This window comes from Ammospiza caudacuta, chromosome 3, assembly GCF_027887145.1.
Source record: "Ammospiza caudacuta isolate bAmmCau1 chromosome 3, bAmmCau1.pri, whole genome shotgun sequence".
Lineage (NCBI taxonomy): Eukaryota > Metazoa > Chordata > Aves > Passeriformes > Passerellidae > Ammospiza > Ammospiza caudacuta.
The window spans coordinates 41,355,009-41,374,453 of record NC_080595.1 but is presented as its reverse complement, the minus strand read 5'-3'; the positions used below and the strand labels follow the sequence as shown (position 1 = coordinate 41,374,453).

The following is a 19,445-nucleotide window of genomic DNA, read 5'->3' as shown; positions in this document are numbered from 1 at the left end:
ACACCCCCAGCTCCCTCAGCTGCAAAAGGACTTTTGCTCCAGACCTTCCCCAGTTTCACTGCCCTTCTCTGAACACACTCCAGCACCTCAAGGTCCCTCTTACAAGGAGGGGGGAAGCCCAAAACAGGACCACAGGATTGGAAGTGTGGCCTCACCAGCGCTGAGCATAGCGGGACAATCACCTCCCTCATCCTGCTGGCCACACTATTGCTGATACAGGACAGGATGCCATTGGACTTCTTAGCCAACCCACTGCCAAACAAGCCACAAATAAAGCTGCAAGCAAAATAAATAAAATAACTATGCATATTGTGTTTTGATGTTAGTAATACAGCTATGCATTAGATTTGCTCAAAGCATCCTTCCTCTATGGACTTCTCAGGGAACTCAAACACTTTCTTGTCCCATTTGGAGGCCAGATACACACCTTCTGATATTAAGACAGGTATAAGCATCCAGTATAAACAGACATACAGATGCTACTGTAATTCTGCACAAGTCTAGCCCTGAATGTCCAAATATTCCTCAAACATGGTATTCCAAGGTAATTATTTCCCAAAGGAACACAGATCTTACAAATGTATTGGAGCAAAGCATGATACAAATCCTTAACTCTATGAAAATTATGTTTCACTGACATACCATACTTCTGGTACTTTGTGAAAGCTCTAATTACCAAACGAAATGCTGATTGAGGCCTACAAGCCCTTTCAGGTTATATCCATTTTACAGATGTTTCTACTGAAGCACAGGAAGAATTTAATGTTTCCATATTTTACTTGTCCATGAATTTTCTGTGAATTCAGAAGTCCTAACTCATACATACCTTATTTTTCATTCAATAGAAAACTCATTTTTTCAAGTTATAATACCCAAAAACTTAAAAAAACTGAAAAGGGAAAAAGAAAATATTGGATGTCATGTATTGCCCTCTGACATGGGAAGATTTTAATTTTTCTTTTATCAAAAATTCAAGATGCTGAATTAATTAGACTATTAACACATTAAAAGTGCTAAGTGTGAATAGCTTCAATTTAATCAAAGCTGAATCAGTTCTATTTTGCAGACTTGTGCTGTATTTTCAGCTAAGAAATGAGACAGTAATTAGAAATTACCCAGCAATTATGATCTAAGTGCAATGATTCCCTCAATGTGTTAGAAAATGCCTTACAGAGTATTGATTACACATTAGAAGTTTACTATATAATCAGCTTAAAGTCACATGGTTTGTATTGAAGATACTAAAGCAACAAATGCCCTAATACAGGTGTATCTTGGTAACTCCCAATTTCTGTGCTTCAGAGTTCCAGTGATTTTTTTGTAGCTTTATATGCAATAGTGGTCATTGAAAAATAATGAGATTGATCAATGCAAAAAAAGGTGAGACAACAGATGATAATGGTTGAGGATCACTTTCCTGCTTCCTGAATTACAGCACAAAACACTATTTTGTGAGACTTATACTTTCAAGATGAGAGTCTTGACAAAAAAAACTTGAGACATTTTTGAAAAATACCATTAAAAGACCATCAGTGGATGTCATCAATGAGAAATGTTTTGATGTTCTTAAAAATATTGAAAAATATTTGTTAAATAAATATCCTCAGAACTGTAATTCACAGAAAGCCTTTTGAAATAATATCATGAATCACAGTTGGGAATGACAAAAATATATTTAGCTTCTCAGCAGTATGGTAATAACATTTTTGGAGTGCAATCAATCTGTCTTCATCTGCTCAAAAAGGTGATTTACTGGCAGATGCCATTTTGGGAAAATCACAATATTTTTCATTAAATGTTGATGAATCAGAACATCCTGCATCCTCTTGTACTGAAGGTATATATTAAAAAAACCCAGAAAATATATTAAAACTAGTTTCTTCACTTAGATCCGTGTTGTCATGGTGGTCTTATTCCTTTGAAGCGTGTATCCTTAAAGCCACATGAGAATCTTTGTTCTCAAATTACAGAAATATAACTGATGGATTTCAAAGAAAGCTTATAAATAATGAAAATCTTGCAAAATATGCAAAGTAATAGGAAGAATAAGTGTCAAAATGAAGCATAAGAACAATACAAAAGCTGTAGAATACAGTTTATGTTACTAGTATATAAGCATGGTTTATTTTATCAATAATCTTACAGCATTGAATTTTTTTTATGCAAATTTCAGCCATGAAGCAACTAATTCTCTGGGAATCTCCATTTTTAGTTTAAGGAAAAAAAAAAAAAGAAAAGCTAAAGCTAGTAGCACTGGAACTCTGAGAAAAGTTGTCTGAGAATAGTCTGAAATATCAGAGTTTGTAGGAGAAATTAAGAGAGCCTCAAATACATTACTTTGCAAATACTGATGTTCAAGACATCTAGGTTTTTTTGTTTGTGGATTTTTCTTATTCTGAAAGATTAAGATTTCTGAACACAGAGTTGGCAAGATGCAAAGTATTTTAGAAGAAGACTGACTTTTGAAAGGACTTTTGTATTTTCCAGAGGAAGAAGCAAACAGTTGAAATCTTCTGGGCAAGAGATTTTTCTTTAGAGCATATTCAATCACATTAAAAGATAATTGCTGCTTCTCACTAATAACTATGAACGACTTGGAGGAGCATCACTGCCTCTGGAATACACAGGCAGTTCTGAAAACACTTGAACTCCAACACAGGGAGGACTTGTACCTCTAGGCATAGTCTTTTGCTTTTGCCATTTAACACTTAGGTCCTGCTTCTTCCTTTAGAGTCTGTGCAATATTACTGCATTTTGTAAAATTGAGTTCTCCAAAGTATGTGAAGTACCTTTCAGACAAGAGAATGTTTTTTCCCAAGTGAAGTTCAGGTGCTGCAAAGCATGCAGTATAATTCTGCTTTGTGGCTTCACACTTGGTTGAATGCTGCAATACAGCTGCATCAGGTATTCTCAGTCATACCTCTAAAATTTTATTTTCAAGGACTGGCTACATAGGTAGAGACTGTCCAAAGTTCACATGAGCTTTAAGTTATTGATAGTGTCAAGGCAATTTTATTGCAGCCAAGAGAAACTTCAGGCTGCCCTACTTCCACTGTTTACCTCACAGTGACTGTAACAAGTCACAGATGAAATTACCATGCTGGAGAGGTACCTCCCACAATGCAGTGGTAACCTATCCTTCTCTCTTTGAGGCCTGTATTTTGTTTCATCTAACTTTATTTTATATGCAGAACTGTTTTTGCTCCATGTAATATAAATTGATGAATTACATGAAAATAGCTGTTAAACTAAATATATGAAATTTTCATTTACCAGTCAGGTAAATCAAACAGGAGAATTTTGCTGTTCCTAAAAGTCTAATCCTTTTAATGAATTGGCTTCTGTTTCAGACATCATTCTGACATAAACGCACCCTTATAGCATATTCCAGGCTCTGAAGGCTCCTTTCTCTCCTTTTTTCTTTTATTTTTCTCTTCTGTCTGCTTTCATAAAATAACAAGCTTACATTATTTGTATTTGTTTTTAAATTGTATTTACTCCAGATAATTCACAGATTTATGAAAGACAGCTTAGAAAATAAGATACACAAAAGATAGGGTTTTGTGATGCAAAAGAATACTTCCATTTGAGTCTATACAGAATTTTCTTTCCCTCTTCACATGATTTAAATGAGTTTTATAAGAATACATTTACCTTACACATTTAACTACAGTGGCATTACAGAGTATATAATAACACTTAATAAGCACTATTATGACAGTTTTAGTTTCTTATCTTATATAGCAGCAAATTTATATAATAATACCTATGTTGGGAAGCTTGCTTGGAGACTGTTAGTCTCCAGAAAATAGACAAACAGCTCCTGTGTCACAGCACTATTCCTCAATCACTGGAATATACTCCTGTTCTCTTGCTCTCCTGCCAGCCTTATGGCTCTGGCTAAGAGTTTCAGCAGAAAGCTTCAACCCTCTTTCAGAGTGCACTCTGGCCAGATGGTGAGGGTGCTCTCCCTGTCTCCACCAATAAAGACATGAGTGACATCACCAGCAGAACTCTGCTCTTTCGTGAGTTAATGCTCTGCAACTGTGCACTCGGGAACTCGAGGGAAAAGAAACATCTATTCAAAGTCAGGGCCTAAGTTCCAGAGAGGGCACAAATTCAGACACACCAAATATGCTTTGTGCACCAAAAAGTCCCTTGCTCACTAACAAGACTCTTCAGAAGTTAAAGGAACCCTCTTCTCTGTCTTTCACACAGACTGTCTCAGGAGGCTTGGATCTTCCCCCTGGCATTTATAACTTAGATTGCATTGGTTTATTTTAAACCTGTATCTTGTGACTCAGATGGGTGAACACATTTTATATGCTTTCAATGATTAAAAATCCTAATTTGTTTTTCATCAATGCTCTCATTTTTTTATAATTTACAAAAATTAGCAATAGAAATAACACACGTGTTTTAATAAGCAAGCAACATACTCTTTTTATGACATTTCTGAGCCTCTACCTAACGTATGGAAACTTTTTGTATCTAAAGAATTTTGGCTTGGGAGTTTCAGAGCTTCACATCACACACACTCAGAGTGGTATTCACAGATGCTGAATTTGGGAAAGAGTTCCTTTCATCAGCTAGATACTGATCTAGTGAGGTGGCAATGACTAAAACATGGCTTCCTCCAGTTAACTTAATTCTGGACAAACTTCCACGATGCCTGTCTTAATAGAGTGCAAATCAAACAAATGCAGGAAGATGCAGCACAGTTCTTACTTTCACGAGCTATACAGAAAAACAGAAAGAAGACTGCTTCACTTACCGCATCTTTCACCTGTAAAAATAAACAGTGAAGAAAATAGTCCAGATAAGTCTCTGCAATTTCCTTATAACTGGGAGCAAAAACCTGAACCTCAGCTGTCTATTAGCTTATGTGAGATAGACAGAGGAGGAAAGAACCCTGTATTTTCTGCCAACCACCAGGGAAGCAGGAATGAAACAATCTTTTTGTGGAAGGAGGAGACAGAGGTATTCCCTATCATCTTCAAATGAGTACTGAAGAAGTTGAACAGTTTCACATGATTTGCCTTGCAAATAGCATGTATTTCATTCCTGGAAATACTAAAGTTTCAGAATTTTTATTTCTAAAAAAGTAATGACTTAATAAAATCAGCTAATTTGCAACTATTGCTTTTCATTTATTTTGGGGGCTTTAGTTCTTTAATATCAAATATCATGATTTAGTGTAGTTTTATACAGGCACAAATTCACAGAGCACAGATCTCCCACAAATATGTTGAAAATAAGTTTTATTTTGCTCACAATACAATCAGAACTGAAGATATATTTAGATTGTGTTTAATGCCTTGCCAAGGTATGTACCTGGCTACACACGAGCTTTCCCTATTATTCATCTGAAATCACTGTAGAAAAGCCCAGTCAAGAGAATTTATGGGCTACTTCAGGCAGAAATTTGGAAAAAAGCATGTGCGGTATATTCATTAATCAATGAGAGTCATTTTTACAGTCTTGTTTTGTGCCAGATACTGAAATTAGATCTGTTTAGGGGAAATCTTCCAATTCAAAAGGAGACCTACTGAAACTGCTTAAGTTCAGCCAACAGATTTTCACTCATAACCCTTCATCCCATGACTTCTGGAAAGCCACAACTGTCATCAGAAATAACTTGCATTTGTGAAATTCCATGTTACTGAATGTTTCTCACTAAGTAAAGTCAGAGACGTATATGTATTTAAAGAGATCTAAAATGTAAATTTAATTTGTGTCTTCAAGTCAGTCTCTGAACAGGCATTTTTCAATCTGATTTGAATCTTATACTTGCTAAAGAGTGAGTATAAGGTATTATATTCTATAGTAATGCAAACAGAAACTATAATAGGAAGGAGTCCTGCAGAGAACTATTAAAATGCCATGAATTTAATGAAAACCGTCCTTTGAAAGCTTGTGAGGAATTAGTTTCTTTTCATCTATGTGGCCACAAGTCAATAATAGGAATTTTTAAGTCAGTAACTTTGTAGATAATTGAAAATAAGTAGATTTACTAGCAAAAAATATTTTAAAAATTAATTTGGCAAAAGCAATATACATCATGTTGATTTCTGCTGATGACTGTGGTATAAATGTACTCACAGTATAAAGAACTCACAGTACCAGTGAAACTGATGGGATCTGCACTACAAAGAAAACACATACTTAACTGCAGACATAAATTAGTTCTAAATATCTATATAATGAAACCTACTAAGCGTGCAGCAATATCTTCAAACTTCACTGTTTTGCTCGATATCATCTAACTTGAAATTCTTCTATGACATGGAGTTTTCTCGACCCTCAAATTAATTAGTTTGATCTCTATTTTGTTTTTAATCTTCCCTAAACCTTCTGGTAGCAGCAAATTGCTTGTGGAGAGCACAGAATTGAATAAAACAGCTGGACTAAACTAACGTGTTGGAGGGAGGAAAAAAGCTTTGCAATTTATTAATGTATTCAAAAGACTGTTACAAAGTTTACAATTTAATTATTGGAAGATTATAGAACTGCTTCACTGCTTCTGTACTGTGTTAAATAAACTGTACGTGCAAGGAGTAATAAATGAAATTGTTAATTTCAGTGCATCCTTAGGGAATAGTAAGAGGGGGAGTTTACATTATTTAGAGCTCCAAATGGATTTGAGTTTATATACAGTAATAAATCTTAACTACATTGTTAATTAACCCTGCCTCAAGCCCCTTTTTGCCTTAGGAGTTGAAAGACACAGTGTCTGTTAGCATAACTCACCATTCATGTGCTTAAAGATGTTTAGGACTGGGAGAATTTGCCGATAATAGGGCACCAAGGCCTCCCCCACCATTTCAGCTGACACCACCAGGTGCTGGATGACTTTCAGTGTGGTGCAGAGGACCTGTCGGTTACGAAGGTTCAGTGCATCTGTGATGCAAAAAGAACAAGAGGCAGAAAGCAGAATTAATTTCTAAAATGTAAAGGGAGGGGAAGGAGTCCTCTAATGGACAAATTTAATTAAACTATACTCTGTTGGGAATTGTAAGTGGGTCTTTATTAGCCCAGCTTAGAAAGATCCCAAAGATGGATTGCAGTCCTGATGTTATAAAACACTGCCTTGTCTGATTGTTATTTGTTCCCACAATTTGTGCTGACTCTTCAGTAACCCAAAGAATGCAGCTCATTATTCCCTCATGCTGCCTGTATAATACTGGCGTGGTCCAAACAAATGAAAAATAAATGTTCAGTAAGTACCACTTGGGGCCAATGGAACTATACAACTGCAAGACAACCTGCAAAGGTTGACAACAGTTGCATTCTAGTGCAACAATTGGTGTTTTTATGTTTGTACTCATTTATTTAATGATAATTTTATTCATTCAACTGACAATTCCTACTATTCTGAGAATCAGTACAATGAAGCAAATGTTTATAGAAAAAAAAAACCCAACAAACAAACCTTGTAGGATTTTTCAAAAGAAAAACATTCTAGGGGGAAAAAAAAGGTTTTGTCTAGCCAACTTAGATGTTTCTCTTAGCTTTCAGTGTCATGCTTCTAATCTTATGACACTAAGACATTTCATAAAAACCTCTTGTTTCTTCTCCTTTAATTTTACTAAAAGCAAGTGCTTTGCATTCTTTCTTGTATTTAAAAATGAGACACTTGAAATACGTTTTTTTTTCCTTGCAAAATCCATGTATTTATAAAGGTGTTTCTGAAATTATGAAGCTGGATTAATTTGTCGGCAGTTGTCAGATTTGGTATGGTCTTATATATCGGTCTAATACTCCAGTATTCTGCCCAGTTACATAGACTTGTACATCATTGCATTGGGACAGAACTGAAAAAGATAAGCTCATATTCATTACTATGTTTTACAAACAGAGACATATTTAAAAATGTGATTTGAGACACCATAACAAAGTGTAAGCATTTAGGAAAAAAACTGTAGCAAAGAACAACATAATTTGAAGAGGAGTTATTAGTAACTTCTTCAAGAACTGCTTCTTCAAGTGGAAGTATTAGGATCAAAGATGTCTCTACTTATTGCAGAAGTGTTGGACTTAGATGATCTTTAAAGCCCCCTTTCAACCCAAACCATGATTCCATGATTCTACAATTCTATGATTCAGTATTTCCTGTGCTGAGTTTTATCAGAGCACAGGAATGCCATTTCATAGAGAATGAAGTAGTATTTTCACAAAAGAGCAATGCCAATTTTCCATCACTTTAAGCAAATGCATTGTACCCCAACCTGCTTCTGCTGTTTATCACATGCCTGCTGAGTGTTAAAAATCAGAGCTAGATCTCCAAACCAAGGGCAGGGCAGATTGGTCGTGTGAATGGACAGAGACAATTCTAAAAACCAACTAGTAAATAATCTCCTTTCATGCCTCTTGGCATTCTTGTGAACCACATACTGAACCTACTGCTAGACAACAGAAAGTCCACGGTATAAAGATACTATTCATCGACCTCATCCAAGTTAAAGGAGTACTGCTAAATGAATATACAGACTGAATTCCATATTGCTTATTTTCTACAACAGTCCCTGCTGTAGGCATCAGGCTGCTCTTAAAGTCACACTGTCTCTGAACATAATAATGTGTGAACAGGAAGCCCAACAATGCAGCATGCTCATATTAAGTTCCAGCAAAGAGGCTGGCTATTCCAAATTATGCTTTTGTGGATGGATGTTCTAAGGCTTCTTTAGCAAATAGAATCACTCAGATACAATTTTAAAGACTGGGGCAAGTCTCGGGTAGGAAAATACTCTGTTAGAGAGTAACAGGCATTATTCAGTTTCATGGAAGAGTGGCTGGAAGAGAAAGTTTTGGGGTTCTATCATATAGATTTATTCACTACTAACTTGTCATACACGTAAATGATAGCTAACTGAACTAATAGGGAAATTATCACTAACACTGGCAAATTTCAGTGCAACAGTTATGTCATATATACAAGCATGAATAAATATTTATATACAATTTAATGAATTAATACAAATTAGTAAAATTAATTATTAATACATGCAAAACTAATTAAGGGATATAAAAATTAATCATTGACAGAAATCACCGCTTCTTAATTTTAAACAAATTGTACCCACTCCCAGACACAGTACTTCTAGACTGTAGAAGCTGTCCCAGACTATAAGAAACCCTATTTCTAGGCATGCAGAGTATGTCGTAAGTGGAAATGGCTGTCCAAATACTCCTAGGAAGAACTTTTGGATGGATCCCATCTGATGCTACCGACTTATCTCTGTCCAAGCGGAGCAGCAGGACAGAGGTACCTGACCATTTCTCCTTGGATTATGGTGGCATCATCCTACTCCCCATCCCTATCAACAGCTCAGGGGTACACAGGGTATTCTGAGAATAACAGATTTTACTAAATAACTAAAGATGGGAGCAAAGGATGTATTAAGTACCTCAGCCTTTTCTTCATCCTTTGTCTTATACTTCCCCCTACAAACAGTAAAAGATAGATTCTCCTTAGCCCTCCTTTTGCTTCTGATATAGTTTTAGAAATATTTTTTATTATATTTTATGGCAGTAGTCAGAATAAATTTTACTTGGGTTTTGGAACTTCTAATTTTCTCCCTGCATAACACTATGACAAACTTCTAGTCTTCCTGATATTGCCGGCCCTTTCTTCCAATGGTCATAAACTCTCTTTTATCCCCTGAATTCCAGACTAGTGTATCTGTTCAGTCAAACCCATTTCAGTCAGGCTCATCTTTCAGCACATGGGGGCAATTTGCTCCTGAATCTTTAAGATTTTGTCCTTGAAGAACATCCAGCCTTCCTGGACCCCACTGCCCTTCAGGACTGCCTCCCAAGGGTTCTGTCAAATGTACTCCTGAACAGGCCAAAGTCTGCCCTCTGTAAGTCTAAGGCTGCAGTTCTGCTGACCTATCTCCTTACCTCTCTGATAATTGAAAAGTCTATCATTACATGAACACTGTGCCCAAAAGGTCTTCAGCCACCACATCACCCACATGGCAGCCAACCAGCTCCTGGCTTGATTATATTAGGCACTTTATAAACATTCAATTAGAGGCAGTCCCTGCCCCAAAGATACACCACTTTCAAACACCTGTTTATATTTTTAAAATCTGGTAATTATTTTATGTGTACTACCATCACTACAATCCATTCTCCCACAAGAATAAAAGGAAGGAAATATTAATGCAGTATATGAAAAAAGTATATTCCAATACATTGGAAAATATCAGTGGCATCTAGAGGTTAACATAAATTGAAGAAAGTACTAGTATCCTTACACGGGAATAAAGCAGACCATTTAGGAATCTTGGTACACTACAGCTACATAGCCCAAATGAAGGAAAGATGCATAATATTCAAAGTATTCCATTTTAGAAAACATTCTAGGCTGTTGCCTCTTGGCCTAGAAGTCTGCTGAATCTGTTATTGTGAAGACATGGATCTTCACAATAACTGCAAAGTGCACAAATGGTTTGCTTCTCAGGTAAAGATACATTTCTGCTCCCTGAAGGATTATGAGAGAACTTTCCTCCCTCATCAGTACATATTTTTCTTTGGTCCTTTAGCTACTGTAGCATTCTCTTAAGCAGCAAAAAACCCCAACCCAATAAATTGACTCTGTTGCTTGGTAGTTTTGATGTTTTCTACTTTAATGGTATGAACTAAAGATTTTGCTTCTGATTTAGGATATACTTTTCCAAGAAATCCTCCAGCTTAAATAATAGCTCAATTGAAGTATATAATGAAGTATTTTTCATTCAAACATACATTATTTCGTACTGATATAGCTTTTCCAGACAAATATTTTCTGAAGTTCATAATAACTTTCTTAATTAAAGAAAATTTTACAATGATATCAGCTTAATATCTGCTTTAAAAGCTCAGTATCTGAGTTTGTTCTATTTCTACCATTCAAAGCCAAAGTAAGAGATAGCTATGAAGTTTGAAAGCATATTTAAAACACCATAGTGCTGTTTATTAAAGCTTATTCCCAATGAGACAATATAAGATACCAATTCATTGACTTCAGCGAAGACTTTAATGCTGTCTAGCCTCTGTTCTAGGTCAGCCTTCACAAGGCATCAATGTTAATTCACTGTATTTTTAATTTCAGAAAAATTTTATTGGTAATTAATGTAAACTGATGTAAATTTAGTGTTTCTTTTGTTAATTTCCATTAAGAGCAAAAACTTTCCTTAAGATATATGCCACTTGTTTGCTTATCCATTTACTAGATGTTTACATACAAAGCAATAGAAATAATTATTTTAAAACATTCAAATCTTTTTCTTGAGTAACTCCTTACCTCTCAAAGACCTAGAAATTATATAAGTTGATATCTTTTATTTTTATGTGGCAGTTTGGAAAATCCTATCTCAGTCCCAGACATTTTCTATAATAGAAGCCACAGTTCTCATCTGACAGATAAAATTGATAGATTCTATAAGTCAGGAAACATGACAGCATTTCTCCCAATGCACAGTGGATCTTTATCATGACACAATGTAGTTCCACTGAAGAGAAGAGAGCAAATCAGAACATTTTCTCCCAGATAGCACATTGATATCCTGAGCTTTACAGAATCAAATCAGTTTGCCTAAACTTCTGTCTCTTCTCAACTACTAACTCTAGATTTTGGTCGTGATATTAAAAGTTATGTTGATAATGTAATTCTTCTCTTCAACATCTTTTTCAAATACCATGTGAATCTATGCTTAGAAGAGCACCAACATTTTCCATTTAGGTCTTGCAACCAAACATTAAAACCAATTTATTTTGCATTCATATCTCTCACTCAATTGGTAAATGAGGCAACAGTTTAAGACAACTCTTTGCCTGAAGCAGAACAAGATACCATCCTGTGAGGTAAAAAGCACTCAGGGTGAAAATGCTTGACTGCTGTGATCTACTTAATCCTGTTAACTAAGGTCCTATTTTAAATTCACAGAGTTAGGTTTAAAGAAGTCCTAACATGAAATGTTCTCAAAATGCAGTTGAATAAAGTGATACATACTTTTAGAAAATTTTGTTCAAAATCTTCAAAGTGCATAATACTTAACTACCTGTACTTATATAATAGTATTATGTTAAACTTAGAGAACAGTAATGAAGACTGTTACAAAACACAGCATTTCAATCAAGAGTGAATAAAAACCAGAATAAGAACCTTGTGCTCTGTACCTTTTAGAAGTCCAGAAAGAGCCTGATCCAAATAATGCAGATGTACAAAAATTTCTTTCTGTACAACTAAAGAATGATGTGTTACAGTGAAGCAATGGGAAGGATAAATAGGGGGTAAGACATGAAAATTTTATGCCAATTTTGTCATCAAAGACCTTTTTTTGTAAAGCTAATCTAAGGCACAGAAAATGCTAAGATACATAGCAAAACACTGATGCTTTCAAAAAACATTATATAGAAAAATATGGAAGGAAAAGTCAGTCAGTGGCTTCTTTCAGCTTTAGCTGTGCTTCTAATTGTAGCATTTTACTACATCAGCTCCTATAAAGCTTGAATTCTATTAATATTTGTGGACCCAGTTTAATAAAATAGCATTGGGACTTAGAAGAGAGTCCCAAAAACCTGCTTATTGACTATGCCAGTCTAGAGTTTCTATCCATTCCTAGGTGTACATTCCTTTTTCTGTGCTAAGATACTAAAACTGCATTGAGTATCCACTGTCCTGATGAAAACAGGTCTGCTATCACTGAAATGTGACATTTTCTAAAGGTTCCATTTAGAAAAAAGGTCTGCAGAATCAAAGTACAGGCATCTGTACTGCAAATCCTAATCTAGCATTCTAAATGTTCTCTAGCTCATGGAAGAAGAAGAATGTGCTAGAACAGTTTTCTTAGACTTTCAAAAGGAATTTAATAGGGTCCCTCACTGAACCTCCATGGCATCCATGGAAATAAATACTGACTTAGAGATAGAAACCGTGGGCAGAGGAAGAATATCACTAGTAAGGCCTTGCAGGAATCTGTGCTGAATTTCATCCTTTTCACTAGATCCAAATGTGATTTGGAAGAGTCTTCACTGATGATAACAAAGATTTCTGATGATATCAAGTTATTCCAGATACCAAAGACAAGGACTGACTCTGAAGAACTGTAGAGAAAAACTGGGTGATAAAATTGCAGATGAAATTCATTACTAATAAATGCTAAATATAATACATTTATGAATTCAGGAATAAATACCTCTAACTCCAACTTTAAAACTCAGAGATGTTAATTACAGATTTCACTTACCAAACATGGATGAGATTTATCTTTATTGAATAAGGAACACAGTTTCTCCTCATAGAAAAGAGCAAAGAGGATAATAAAGGAGCTACTTCCTAAAGCAGTTGAAAATACCTGAAATGACCAGTTTTGGGCAGAAGAATCAAACATAAACCTAATTGCAACTACTTGTACTGGCTGATGAAACCTGCAGGGGAAATGCTTTAGTATTTGAATATCAGAACAATTTAAAAAAATCAGAGATCTTTGATTTCTTTAAAAGCATTTTAAGTCTATAAAAGCCTGCTTGTTTGCTTTTATCTTTCAGTTTGTGACCTTAATAACCAGTACTGGTTCTCAAGAACAGTCAGCCAGGAGGAAAATTACAATAGATTAGTGTTTTAACTTACTTTCTGTAGGTGAGAGAAATCAACTTATATGATTTGCAGAAAGAAAATGACAACAGACCAGAAAACCATATTTATTCCATAAAAACACTGCAGAACTTTGTGAAAGGAAGCATTTAACAGTCATTAAGTACTCCTAAATACTGTGAATATATGAGAACTACGAATATGCTTAGAACAACTGCTAGCAACACATTCAACTTTACATATCTAAATGCAAAAGTGACACTGATTGGACATTAAATAGGAATTAACTACACTGTAATCCAAGACAACATTTCTCATGCAAATAGAATGAACAATAAGAAAATGGAAATCAAGTGCAAACAGAATGTGAACAATAAGAAAAGAGAAATCAGTTTCATTTGGAATTTTTATTAAACATTAAAAAGGACTCTGTAGGTGACACTGAGATAGGAGTGCTCTATTCAATTCTCTAAATCTGACTCACAAAAATATCTATTACCTTAATTAAATATTTTTAACAAAGTTTAAGGTATCCTTGATTTACTGTATCACAGAAGTTATGTTTAACAACATGGTAAAAGTCTCAAGAAGGAAAACTTCAGTGTTCCTTAGGATGGAGATTATTCTTTCTGGACTCAATCAAAAGAACTGGCCTGCTGACTGGAACTGTGTAGAAACAATACTTCCTTCTAAGTTACAAGTGCAAAGATGAGAGCTTTTCTAGCTTTAGGCCTAAGTTCAGATTGTCTACATATCTGTTTTAGGATTCACAGCAAAGAACAGAGAAGATTCTGGCAAGTGGGTGACCCAAGATACTTAAGTGTTTAATTTCACATTATTATCTTCATTAGCAGAACTATATGATGATCCTGTTGATCATTTCTAGCCATTCACTCCAATGTCTGTGCTATGATGTACTGTTCCTTCATATATGGGAGTGCATTTATAAATTAAGACTATTGAAATGATTTGATTTTAAAAGTAATGCTACTTTAAAAATAATTTTGGTTTATTTTACAGTTGGGTTCTTTAGCTATTTTTTTATTGTTGTTTTTACACATCTAGATGAAAATATCACCAGGTTGCTCCATAAACAATTGCATTAGCAAAAGTCAGAGTGTGGGAGCTGGAACAATTGGTGATTTTATGCATGCAGGGGTTGAAGACTCCTACAACTACATTGCAAGCAAAGCAAATGTGAATGGCAGCATGCTTGCTGCCTCTGAAAGCAGAGGAGGTGCTTCCATGCACTGTGTTGCATGTCCCTGATGTTACTCATAGAAACAATAGACAAAGGTGCAGAAACTTCTGGCTCCCTCATTGTTTATGTCTGCATGTGTGTCTCATGCAGAGAACATCGGGGAACCCTGAAGTCGGGAATCTGAGAGTTGCAGGAACCTAACAAAAGCCAGAAAAAGGACTTAAGGCTTTTCCGATCCATTTGTTATGGGAAATGTAATATTAAAAGTACTAATTTTTCCCAAAAATGAACATCAGAAGGAATTTTACACTCCCATAACGACCACAGAGAAGAACATAGAAAGGCTAGACAGACTCCTCTGTTTCCTAAAAATAAAGGAACCCTCATGTAACCTACAGACATCTGTTTGCTAACCCAGGGTGCTGTGCCTGGGTTCTGTTCAGCTCTCTGCCACCAATCCAGTCTGCAATGTGGGGCAAAATTAGCCTCCTTCTTCTACTTTTTTACCTGTGTGTAATATGAAAATAGCAATATGGATCTTCCTGGTGAAGAAGGTATCTGGCTGTTTATTGTGCATCAGAACTTTCATGATACTGCTGCAAAGTACTTTGCTATTTGCCATATATCTCAATTTATATATCTTTGCTGAAGTCGAAATAACTCAGCCAATGGGTTTGCCTATATCTTCTGTGAAAGGGAGCAAAAAGTCCTATATCTTAAGTAATCCCATTTTCTGTGTTTGTGCTATATTTATTTTTAGTTGGATTCCTTCCAAGTTTGACATAAAGAGGTAATTTGTTTCTTCTGCGTTTTATGTCATGCAATGACTGCATTTATAAACTATTTTATAATGTTTTTCCAGTGCATGATACAATATATTCTGAATTTATATTTTGAGAAATCAAAATATATTTTGAACATTTTTCTCTCTCAGAAATTAATGCCTCCAACCTGAGGGATGTTTTCTTCCTCTGAATTTCCAGTAAAAATATTCCTTCTAGTAAAAAAGGTCCTTCCAGTGTGACAAACAAAAAAAAAGGAATTATTTTTTAACTTAATGCATTCTTCTTCATTATTTTAATCATGTTTCAGGTATTTTAGAAGAGAATCCATGCCTGTTCAATTCAATTGCCTGTCGTTTTTTAAGTCACTGCTTGTTTAACAAGAAGAAGATTGAAAGGATTTGGGCTTAGAATAACCCACAGATGGATTAAATAATATTATTTTCATTTTTAATGATATAGTGTTCAAATGTGTGATCTTTAAGCAAGGATGGCTGGAAGACAAATTCCTCCTTAAATCATTAAAATATAATACAGAATTCTAATATTTAATTTAAATGCTTTTGAGAACATTCAGGTCTTTACTAACATATTCCTTTGATGACTATGCAGGAGAGAAAACTGCTTTTAAAAGCATTCTATTTGTAGAGTTGTTTTTCTGACCTTCTTTTAGCCTTTTCCCCTAGATCATACATATTAACTTTCCTAACAATCAACTGATTCACTCTTCACAGTAAAAAATATGGTAGTAGTCTAGAAGAAGACTGGTTAATCAGAAATAACTCACCCAGTGGGACACTTTAGAGACAGTAATCTGCATAAAACATAGCTGAGTTTATTGTGGATGCTGAGTCACAGAAATGTATAGCTACGACTACACTGCTGTATTACACAGTCATAGCAAGTTAAAAAACTCTTAAAAGTACACATTTTCAGACTCCTGGAGATGGTGGGTGGTGTCTTCTTTTACTATTAGTATGGCTTTAATTAGGAAGAAGCCTTTATCATTGATAACGCTTAGACTCTTCACATATTAAAACTGATAGAGAAGCATTTTTAAAATAAAAAATAAGCACTTTAGAATAAAGCAGAAACAACAACTAAATCTAGCTAGCAGATTCTTGAATGTGTTCCAGCACCATAAATTATGACTTAACACTACATATCAAACCCATAAAAATATCCTTAACTAGAAAACTCTTTCTAATTCTAAATGCTATGTAACATAAAGCTTTCAGGTAATTAAATCTAAGCTAGACTCTGTTTTCAGAAAGATTTTTAAATCCCAACTGAGGAAATGCTGTCACAAACCTGCAGTCTTTTCCAAAGAAATTTCACCTTTCAAAAAACATGATACTACTGCAAATATATTTGGGTGATGTTGGCAATACAGTTCTGAAGAAATGATATCATTCCTCTCCTTACGTGTTTCCCCTTCAGAGTGAAAAAATGGTAACATTGTTTTCATAACCTTTCTCAAGTGTCACAGAGTAAACATTCTGAATATTATATAATCCTTTTGACATTTTCAAAACTACGGTAAGATAGAGATAGCGACATCTATAATCAATCTTTTTAAATTGAGAAAAAATTGAATGAAAAAACCACAATTCTGACCCTTCCCACACTATTATTTCAGTATTATCAGGCTCCAAACTATATTCACCTCCTGTTTTACAAAACTGTATTTAATGCTGAACTGTCTCATGGATAGGAAAAAGAGCAGCAATGATACCATTAATGATTAATCACAAAAAAGAAGCCAAGTTTAACAAAAATGAGCATATATTCATATAAGTGTAGCATGCAGATTTAAGAATCACCATAACTAACTAGACAATGATGATGGTTCAGAATAATATCTCTTCAAGGTATTGACCTAAAGAAATGAAAGGACAAAACAATATATCTAAAAGACTAGGTGGTTCAAGAAAATAAATTTTAGTGATAATACACTTGAAGTTTAGTGGTATTAAATTTGTGTTAAAATAATTTATTGGTTTTTACAATTTTTCTTTCTGCAAAAAAACTATGTTTGACTATATAAAACCTTCAAAAGTAATATTTTTAAAATGCCACCTGATGATTTCTCCTGACATTTCAGATGAACTGGTCTGTACAGTAGCAGATTTACATTGTAAATATAGAAAATCAGCTAAGGAAATGTCACTTCACATTTCCAAAGACCAAGAGCAACCCTGTAATAAGAGAAACATTAACCAGAGAGTCTATTCTGAAATACTGCACATATCAGGTGATTGAAGGCATAAGCTTTCTGGCCTTATATCTTAAAATTTACTGACATTTGCAATAATTTCTCATGTGATGTTCAGGCTGTCATGTTTTACAGCTTAATTAGCAACTTTTCAAAAATTTACATAAGATAAATACAATTTATGGACTTTTCTCCTACATGTTCACTTACTTTTTATTGGGATAATGAGCTGAGGAACAACAGGAAGAATCCTGCTTCCACCATGCTCCAGCAGGTCATGGACTCCTTGACGAGCAAAAAACTCATATGGAAATTCCGTTTCACAAAGCCCATCAAAGAACAAAGGCAGAAAGTAATGATAGTCCAGCTCTTCAATCTGTACCTGAAAATACAAAATAAATAAACAGATAAATTCAATTTTTCAGTACTAATACAATGTGATCAGGCCAACAGATAATTCATGCCACTTACACAGGCATGTTTAGTAAATAATAATTCATTTCTTATCACTGCAGTATATATTGAATGACAGGTACGGTTTATGAAAAGATATTAAAATACAGAAATATTAGAACTAAAGAAGAAAATAAAAATTAGTATACTTCTACATATTTTCAAGTTTTGAAAAGTCAGTACCAGATTCTTATATTCTTGCTAACACGCTTTGCAAGTTACCCAGAGGAATCAAATCAGTCCTTTTAAGAACAATACTCTGCTTCTTTCAAAAAAATTTGATGTTATATCTTCACTTGGACAATCAAAACAACAAATAAGAGAAACAATCCTGTGAGCACAGCACATAAATCAATATTTGTACAACAATTCCCTAATTTGTTGAATTCTGATCTAGTTTATTTCCTGTTAATTTCAAGAGCAGAATTATAAAGAAATTCCATGGTTCTCTACTGTGAAGAAAAGGTATAGAAATTCTGTACATATTTTTAATAGGAATTTCCTTCCAAACCTAAATTACAAAGTATGCTAATCTTAACAAGCTATGGAGGGATTTTGCACTCTAGTTTCCTTCTCTTTTCCTTCTTTTACCCATTAGGACTCTACCACAGACACTCAGGCTAGCCAGGGAGAAACAGAAGTTTGTTTATGGCCTGTCAAACTCTGAATACAGCTGAGAAGTAACTCAACAACAATGAATTTTCTCTGAGAAGAATATGATCATCCAAATCCCTTGGAGACCAATCCATCTCTTAAAGAATGCACTTCCATCTTTAAAACACTGCTAAGCTGCTCCCCAATTTCTTCAGTGAGATTTGGTAGTATGCAGGTAAGATTCTTCACATCTAACAAGCTTTGTCACATAGGTCAAACTAAAGCTCCAAATATCCTAGGCAAAATTTGTCAGGTTAAGCAAAACCAAAATCCCACCCATTTATTTCAGAACAGAAATTGCAGTCTCACTTGAACTGTGGAAATCTGAACTAAAGTAGCCAAGAACTAAACTTTACAATTCTTGGGTAAATCACACAGTCAGGAAGTGGCACACAGATATTCTCTGTTTGACACCATTGTTCATTTTTATCCTTGCTTGACTGAGTAGATCTGATTCCTGGTCTGGCACACCTTAGCTACTGACTTCAATCTTTCATGTTGAAGGAGATCAATCCATGTAAATCAAAATTAACTGGAACTGATACTTGAAAGTAAGTA

The 19,445-nt window shown here is 34.7% G+C and overlaps 1 protein-coding gene across 1 annotated transcript in view; it reads right to left on the bottom strand.

Moving 5' to 3' along the window:
• Positions 1-19,445, bottom strand: part of PACRG (parkin coregulated) — a 210,865-nt gene that overhangs the window by 86,254 nt on the left and 105,166 nt on the right. Inside the window, exons 3-4 of the mRNA XM_058802211.1 lie at positions 17,991-18,162; positions 6,751-6,900 (exon numbers count right to left, since the gene is read on the bottom strand). Of these exons, the coding sequence (XP_058658194.1) occupies positions 6,751-6,900; positions 17,991-18,162 (322 nt within the window). The remainder of the gene's footprint in view (positions 1-6,750; positions 6,901-17,990; positions 18,163-19,445) is intronic.